Source organism: Erythranthe guttata, chromosome 11 (genome assembly GCF_056151865.1).
Source record: "Erythranthe guttata isolate IM_541 chromosome 11, IM_541, whole genome shotgun sequence".
Taxonomy (NCBI): domain Eukaryota; kingdom Viridiplantae; phylum Streptophyta; class Magnoliopsida; order Lamiales; family Phrymaceae; genus Erythranthe; species Erythranthe guttata.
Window position 1 is genome coordinate 4825001 of NC_142543.1, and position 9363 is coordinate 4834363.

Sequence of the window (9363 nt, forward strand, 5' to 3'; positions counted from 1 at the left end):
TACTACGGTGTACCTATACTACAGTGTACTACGGTGTACTATGTTTTACTACCAAACTCTAGCCGTCAATAACTCCCAGCAGTCGCGAACCCTAACAGTCAACGCAAACCCTAACAGCCAACGCTTACAGCCGCCGCGACCGTTGTCACCTACCAACATTGAGAAAACCTAGATCTGTCGTTAAAACCCAAACTAAGCAAATTCTCTTAAAAGATAAGAAAATCAGATGCAATCAATTATTCAAAATATGCTTTCAATAACACTCCAACCATAACCACAGCCCCCGCCGCACAAGTCACAACCCCATGTCGTCGCCACCATAGCCGTCGCCACCTACCATAACCACCGTCATAGCCTCCATAATTATTTCCCTATAATTGGATTTAATCATTTATTAAATATAAATCTGTTAAAAGAAAAAGGAAAAAAAAAAAAGTGGGGCTTGGGGACGACATATGAGAGAGAGAGTTGGATTTAATTATTTATTAAATATAAATCTGTTAAAAGAAAAAGAAAAAAAAAACAGACGGGGGCTTGGGGACGACATAAGAGGGGGAAGTGAAAGGAGAGGGAGTGCTCAACGGCGTGAGAGTGGGGAAGAGAGAGAGAGGGGCTTTTAGTAGGTATTGTAAGCGTAGTTTTGGGTTAAATAAAAAATAAAAGATGTGTGTTAATTTTTATTTTAAAATAGGGATGTAGTTAAAATGTTCTATTTGAGTTTATCACTCATTTCTAATTAGATTTGGTTTGAGGGATGTGAGGCATATTATACCTTTAGGCCTCGTTTGGTTTGTTTGATAAAGGGTGATTGATTAATTAGTCCAACTCAATCACATGTTTGGTTTGCTTGACTAAGGCCCATGATTGATGACGGGCCCGGTTCTTAATCCCTTATTTGAGGGATAAATTATCCACCCAAAATTGGGAGGATTATCCAATTGGGGAGCTGCTTTGTCCAAGTGGCATATTTTTTTGGACACTTTAACCCTCCCGAATTATTTGAATCTCAACCCAATCTATTTATTTCCCACCAACCCAGTCTTACTACATTTTTTAGCTGGAATAATTAAAAGCAAATCCTCAGTTCCACCATTTTCTTTGTTTCCAGCAGGTGAGCCTTCAGCATCGAAGAACACACGCTTCCGAGGTAAATGAATTATTTTTTTCTTAATACTTTACATACCTGAATCGCGATCTACTGTTTTTTAGGAAAAAATTGCAAATCACTAATTTCTTTTTTTTTTCCCCTTAGATTTGCAGCAGGGGCTTCGAACAAGCTTCGAAGAACAAACCATTCTTCAAGACTACCTGAGGTAAGTGATTTTATTTATTTTTGTACCTGGGCATTACATTCTTGATTCACCATCTATATACCCTGTTCTGATGTTTGGAATCGAACATGTAGTAGAGTTCCTCCAACTGTCGGTGCTCCCTCTGCAGCCGGTAAATAGGTGATGTTAATCTTCTCTGACCCATCGATAATTTTAAAATTTTTTTTATCTTATATATACGGTGTTGTAGACCTACGAGTTCCGTAATTTATTGTACTTCATACATGACTTAGCTTTGTTATTGACTCAGTTATTGCACTTTCGTACAGTTTTTGTTTGAGATGGGTATTAGAGAAGAGCATGAAGAAATCTTGTTGGTTTTGGAAGAAATAATTAGCATATCCAAGTATTTCCTTATGGCATGTTATGGGGCTTATCGTAAGTTGAAAGAACGTCGCGCAGTTCGTAATCGTATTGTGCGTTATTACGTTTCCTATAGTTTGAATGCTCGAGTGCCCGATCAATTAGAGAAAATTAATAGGCTCATTCATGGTTCCGAAGTTTATTGTTTTGACAATTTGCGTATGTCTAGAAATGTATTTGCCCGTCTTTGTTTTCTTGTTCAACATTTTGGTGGCTTAGTTGATACACGCCATGTCAAAGTTAATGAACAATTGGCCATGTTCTTGCATATATTGGGACATCACACAAAAAATAGGATTGTAGGGTATAATTTCAACAGATCCGGGTATACAGTTAGTAAGCACTTCAATCGTGTTCTGAGTGCTATAATTAAGCTATATCCCTTGTTCATTGTGAAGCCAAAACCTATTGACGAGGGTTGTACAGACGTTCGGTGGAAAGTGTTCAAGGTATTAAACACATTTTCTAAATTTAATATATGTATGTATAGTAATTTGCAAAGCAACTATTATGAAAACTATCGTTTTGAATGTGTAGGGATGTTTGGGAGCATTAGATGGTACTTATGTCAAGGTTAGGGTTGCCCAAGAAGATAAAGCGCGGTATAGAAATCGAAAGGGAGATATCTCGGTAAACGTGCTAGGTGTGTGCGATGCAAGTATGTGTTTTAGTTATGTTTTGACTGGATGGGAGGGTTCTGCGGCTGATAGTAGAGTCCTTCGAGATGCCGTTTGTAGACCGAATGGTTTGAGAATCCCCGACGGTATTGCATATTCCTTCAACTTTTACAATTTTCATTCCACATATATGTGACTTGAAATGATTTTTATTGTGTTGAAATGATTTTTATTGTGTTGGGATTTACAGGAAATTACTATCTTTGCGACAATGGATACACAAATGGAGAGGGTTTTTTAGCCCCGTATAGAAGTGTGAGGTATCACTTATATGAATGGGATGGTAATAATGCGCCTCAAAATTATAAGGAATTTTTCAATATGAAGCATGCGAAGGCTCGAAATGTAATAGAAAGATCGTTTGGGCTGTTGAAGTCACGTTGGGGCATCTTGCGCACTAGTTCGCATTATCCTATCAAAGTCCATAACCGTATTATCATGGCGTGTTGCTTGTTACAAAACTTTATTCGTAAAGAAATGGCCGTCGACCCATTGGAAACAAGACTTCCACCCATCCACAATCCCACTAATGATCCTGAACTTAGATTTATTGAAAGTGTAGAAACTTCACAACAATGGGTGTCGTGGAGGGACGATATTGCGAGAGCCATGTACGATGAGTGGAGGAGCAGACGATAGTTTTAGTTAATTTCACTAATTTGCTACAATATGTATTTTTTTTAATTATGCTTATGAATTTTTATTTTAATTGTGCACTTTTAACTTTATTCACCTGACGTTTATTACTATAGTTTATTGTCTATTTATTATTTGATTGTTTTACTTTATTCTAATACGTATATACGTTGGGTTTAGTACAGGTTATAATGAATTCAAATGGAACAAAAAAAGGCTTGGGTGTTCGAAAGACGGACAAACCCAGAAGGTCATGGTCCATTGTCGAAGAACAAGCTTTGATTAACGGTTTGAAGGACCTCGTGCAGACGGGTTGGAAATGCGACAATGGATTTAAGACGGGGTTCCTTGGGATTCTACAACTTCATATGACGAGTGCATTCCCGGGTACCGATATTAGGGCAGATCCTCACATTAACTCTAAGATACATGTATGGAAGAAGACTTATGGCTCTTTGTCAACTATGATGACCCGTAGTGGATTTGGATGGTGTGATGCCACTAATACCATCGACGTCGAGAGTGATGATGTTTGGGAGACATATGTGAAGGTAACCGGAGAAATGCTATGTTTTATATAATCTACTTATCATTGCAATTAATAACTTCATGAGACATGTGTTTTATATACTTGAAACAGACAGATTCGAACGCTCGTACAATGCGGTATAAATCGTTTCCATATTATAAGGATTGGCTCGAGATCTTTGGTAAGGACAGAGCGACTGGGGAAAACGCGGAAGATTTTGTTGATATGGTCCAAACTATGGAAGACAAACATGGCATAGATAACGAAGGAGGTGGTGATTATGTGCCGGTGATGCCATTCAATTTACATTCTGAACCCACCGAGTTTCAATCGAACGATTTGGGCCAAAGTTCCACCAGCACGAAGACCAAGTCCTCGAACAAGCGCAAATTTGAAGATGACACATTTGACCAAAAAATTTTCGCGGTAATGTCTTCTTTCTCCGAACAAACTGAAGGTCGTTTGGGTGAAATTGCTAAGAGAATTGGTTTTGAGCAAGATCGTACGGCAAGAGCTCGCAAAGAAGTGTACGATGCACTTAAAAATATGAATTTTCTCGGGGTTGAACAAAAGATACGTGTTGCCAAATTGCTTGTGAAGAACACGGAGGAGCTTGATCTGTTCTTTAGTTTGCCCGAAGCAGAACGAAGCATATATGCTCGTATGATTGCTGAGACTTCTGCATAAAAGTTGTTTAGCTTGATTGTTTAAGTGTATTTTTCCTCCTAACTATGAATTTATGCTTATGAATTTGGGTCTGTAAGAATTTATGTGAAATGATGAAGTCTTTACGGTATTTATTTATTTATGTGGGCAAAAAATGTTAAGTTTCAATGTTTGGTAAATTTTAAGTTTCCCTATGTTTTAAGTTGGATTATAATCTGCAAATTTCAATCCGTGTGTGATGTTGTTGATGTAGTTTGCGTACAATACAAACAAAATAAAAAGACAATGCAAATTGGTGAAGAACCGTGTACTAATATTGAAAATTGGGTCCTTACACATTACATTTAAAAAAAAAACAGAAAACACACACAAAAATAATAAAACCAAAGTTCAACAAACTGCTGCAAACTTAAACAAAGAAAAAAAACTACCAGTTCAAACACAAACACAGAACAACCTTAAACAACACATAAACACCACAACCACAACTTCAAAAAACACAGAACAACCACACCTTCACTTGTAAATCGGCGAGTTTGAACCAGAGGAGCTACGAAACTCCTTATCTGGTGAACCACCACTACCACCTCCCATGTCCAAAGACTCGACATCCTCCTCCTCATCTATCTCTGCTGCAGGCTCGTAATCTCGTAGCAAGTACGTCCACATCTCACTGTCTTTCGAATCATCGTGGTCACTTGATATGTTGATGAGCTCAACATGCGGATTTGGTGGCGCAATATCTGGCTCAACATGGGAGTTCTCCTTGTAGATATCCTCGGATGCAGAATCAACAACAATGAGGTCGTCACTCTTCCAGCCAAATGTATGTTTCTCGCTGAAGATGAACGACAGTTTCTTCCACTCAGTGTCACCCCATGGCTTGTATGCACGACCTATCTTGAAACGCTATGAAAAAATAAAAAGTCAAATATATTCTAATATTGAAAAACAGTTTAATATTCATAAATTCTTCAAAAAAATAAAATAAATAGAAACCAGAGCCCTTACATAAAGGATGTACTCCCAAGTCGACTCTTTTGCACTCACGAAATTGATTTCCTCATCGTACTCAACACCCGATAAAGAGTTAAACGTCCGATACCTCATTTCCATGAACTTCAACTTCTGTTCACACTTGTCGTAGGTAAATGTTGTTCCAAATTCCTTGTTGATGGTACCTAAACCACGTAGGATAGTAGTACTGTTATTTGTACCCCACCAGAAGTTGCCCTTCTTTGCATCTTCCACCACAACTTCCATAAAACGTCGATCCACACGCCAAGTCCATTCTTCATCGTAGAAGAACGCATCTTGATGCCATTTCGGAACCGGAGCCATTTACAGTTGATAAAAGACTGTAATTTAAAGTAAAAAAAAAACTGCTGGTGTTCTTTCATGAAGAGTTGTGCTCTATTTATAATAGAAGTTGAATGAGTGGTAGGTTTACTACACTTAATGCAGGACCAGGTGAAATGATAGCCATTCTCCTTGGAAACGTATGAAATTTTACTTAATGCAGCCAGTGGAATGATTAACATTCTCCTTGGAAATGTAAAACAGCAAGAAAGAAATTTAAAACATTTTTTTCTTCTTATACGCATAAATGAGATTAAATTACTACACTTAAATGCAGAAATGATTAATATTCTCCATGAAAACGTATAAAAGCAAGAAATGTATTAAAAATTCACACCTTATACGCATAAATGGGGAAAATTTGTTGTTTCCCAACTACATAGCATTAATTATGTATCATCAAATCAAAAAAAAAAATCAATTTGACATGACAAGTCTAATTTAATTTATAATAAACAACAATAAAAATGAATATAGACTAAATCCATGTTGATCTGCTCAAATTAATACTTCAAAAAAATGGAGGGGCTGCAATTTACATAATCAAATATAAACAATTGTGAAACAACATCCTGCAATTAATTAAAACGATCTGTTCTTTTAATTTGCATACACACCACACCACCTATGACATAGTCATCATGATAAACATTAAGAACAACATAACAATTATAGAAATCCAAGCAAATAGCTTAATTGATTTTACTTTATTTTTATACAATAGTACCTGGCCTTCTAAAGTAGATATCTCTTGTTCGTATCCATTAATCTTTGCCAACAACCCAGAAATTACCTCAATAGACGTCGGCTCGCGAGTGGAATCGTCACACCATTTGAAGAAGTTACAACGATATTCCTACAAAAACCAATTTAACCACAACAAAATTAAACCCAGTAGAGTTATTAAACCAAGATTAATGAAAAATGACTAATAAAAAAAATACAGGCACAAACTATTTGAATTAAATAATTTCAATTATAAGAACTTGCCTTTGTCAAGGAACAACAGTAAAAAAGTCTTCCTGGGTTTTTTTCCGTCCTCGACGTTTTTGTTGTTGGTTCCAGACCGCAATGACAACGGAAAATTGGCCCACTGTGATTCGAACTGCTGCTTGCCCGATTACGCACATTATTGGAACTGGAACTCATCCTGTCAAAAGATTTCATGAGCATTGTAATAAACGTTCAGATTGACGAATCTAAAATGCATTATCCTATACAAAAATAAATTTTAATTTACCTAATTCGGATCCAAGGTTTCTATGTTGCAGGGGTTGAAGGAACAAAACCCTAGATTCAACCGTAGGTGGAATTGGGGGCGTCTTTCGGTTTTTTATTTAATTAAAATTTTACAACTTTTTTTTAAGGGTGTATTGGTATTCGGGTATTTTTTAAGGGTGTTTTCGTATTTTACCAAACAATTTCAGTAAACAAATTAAATATTATTATTTTAAACTAAAAAACAATCACCCAAACCAAACACGAGATAACTTGGATTTGAAAAGGTTTGAACAGTACAATCCTTTGACTATTTATCAATCTTTACAATCCCATAACCCAAACCAAACGAGGCCTTAAAAAACAAAACATCGGAATTGAATCATTTGGCACATTGTACATCATTTTGGCTTATATTATATGTATATTGTATTTAATTTCTCACATGCATGCATGTAGAATTTATATTAAAGAAAAACTATATAGATAGAGTAGTTCCTAGTTTCAATGTTTGTATCATCAGCAAGGGGAACAAAAAATTATGGAACCGGTGGTGGTTTCACGATACCGCCCACAGTTTTAGAGGGCAGTTAGATGCTATATTCTATACACCTGATTATTTATATGTAGGCTTGGCATTGGGTTGATGTTTCATCACTAATGGACTCATATTTTTAGACGGCTAATAATTTTTTAACCGATTGGGTCAAAAACTTCTACCAATCTATCTATAATAATTCGGCTGGTGGTTTTTAATATTATCACAAGTTGATTGACAATCGTCGATCAACCAACTAGATCTATTATTAAAATTTGCGCTACTATACTATGATCATTGTCGCATTTACCCCATAAACTATGAAATGCGACAAAATGACCCTCGCTGTTAGCATTTGTTAGTCTTTCAGTCCAACATGGATGATGTGACACTTTGAACAAATTTTTTGATATTTTGTTACAATTTTACCCTTTCATTAGAATATAAGAAAAAAACAAGTAAATCAAATAAGTTCTATTATTCAAAAAAAAAAGGGCAAAATAATTAAAGGAAAATAAAAGTACTTTATTAGAAATTTCAAGAAAATATTAAATTAATAAAAATTTAATTTTTTATTTGGAAATTTAAAATCATTTATTTCATCCTCATTTTTTTTTTCACCTAAACTTATATTTTTCAACGAAAAATTCCATAATTTATTATATTTAAACTTTTTGAAAATGAAAAGAAGAAAGGACAAAAAATGGATATAATTTCTCACCCTCGTATCATGTCTCGAAAAAATGGCATGAAAATGTCTTTTCCTATATTATTAAGCAAGGGTAAAAATGTAATTACACTTTACAAACTACAGTTAAACCTCTATAAATTAATACTATTGGGACCATCAAAATTTCATTAATTTAGCGAAATATTAACTTATCGATAGATTAATAATTATTAATTTATACATTAATTAATAAATTATTAATTTATGAAATTACTTTTATTATTATTTTCAATAAATACATTTTTTTTTAATTTTTTTAAGTGTATATTATTCATTGTACCATTAGTTCAATGCATTATAAAGCCCGTTTCACGAACGGAAGCTCTTAAATGAGCAATGGTATAGAACGATTTTATGTTGAGTTATGACAAAATTATACCGAAAGTTTTAACCATGTCAAGAAAAGTGAGGGACGGGATTGATAGTAATGTGAACTTCAACAAAAAAAAAGCAACAATTAAATTATATTGTATTAAACTGATGTATAAAATATGTACTATACCATGTAATTTAAGAATTATTTTTATGCATTATTATATGGGGCTTCTTAAATTTTTCGAATGTGTATTATCTTATAAATTTAGCGAATTATTAATTTACCACGTTGTCCCCGAGTCGGGACCGGAAAATTTTATTATTTAAGCGAGATTATTAATTTATCGGGTATTAATTTATCGAGGTTCTACTGTAATGGTCTCAAAATTCTGATCGTTGACAGGTGACATGAGGGGCCATTTTATCGCATTTCGTAGTTCAGGGGAATAAATGCGACAGTGGCCATAATAAATGGTGCAAATTTAACCCTAAGAATTTATTATATCACCTGTTTAAAATAAATTTAGCCAAATTAAAATACGTGTCGCTTTCTCCCTCTCCGCCTCCTGAACTCCTGGACACGTGTCATTCTCTCTCACTCTTTCCTTCCTCCCGTCTCTCTTTACCCGTCTCTCCGATCCTGCATATATATAGCAAATCATACGAGTACGTATAATCCGGACTCAAATATAAAAAAACTTGTTAAAACCAATTATTAATATATCCAGCGGGGAAGACAATACAATAATGACTCAGCTGCTGAAATAACGAATAGTACTACTATGAAAGGTTCGAGCAAGAAAACACGAAGATCTTGCCGGAGAAGGCTACGAGTTCTGCGGCTGAGATTTTCCCCCACGCGTACGACCCCGGCCGGGGAGAAGTTGAAGCTCGACGAGAGGGTGGCGGCCGCCGATCATAATTCGTCCACTTCTTCTACTGACTACTCTTCCGATAATACCGGCACCGCCGAAGGACTGTCGTCGTCGTCGTCGGGGAGC

At 35.5% G+C, this 9363-nt stretch overlaps 1 protein-coding gene across 1 annotated transcript; it reads left to right on the top strand.

The window, feature by feature from the left end:
* Positions 1-3198: 3198 nt before the first annotated feature.
* LOC148766840 (uncharacterized) lies at positions 3199-4223 on the top strand. The gene is made up of 2 exons (XM_088825587.1): positions 3199-3558; positions 3648-4223. The coding sequence occupies exons 1-2, from the start codon at positions 3199-3201 to the stop codon at positions 4221-4223; spliced, it is 936 nt and encodes a 311-aa protein (XP_088681713.1).
* The last annotated feature ends 5140 nt before the right edge of the window (positions 4224-9363 follow it).

Coding starts and splice junctions, on each gene's coding strand:
- LOC148766840 (XM_088825587.1), top strand. CDS start 3,199: ATGAATTCAAATGGAACAAAAAAAGGCTTGGGTGTTCGAAAGACGGAC. Junction 3,559..3,647: donor TTTGGGAGACATATGTGAAG/GTAACCGGAGAA, acceptor TACTTGAAACAG/ACAGATTCGAACGCTCGTAC.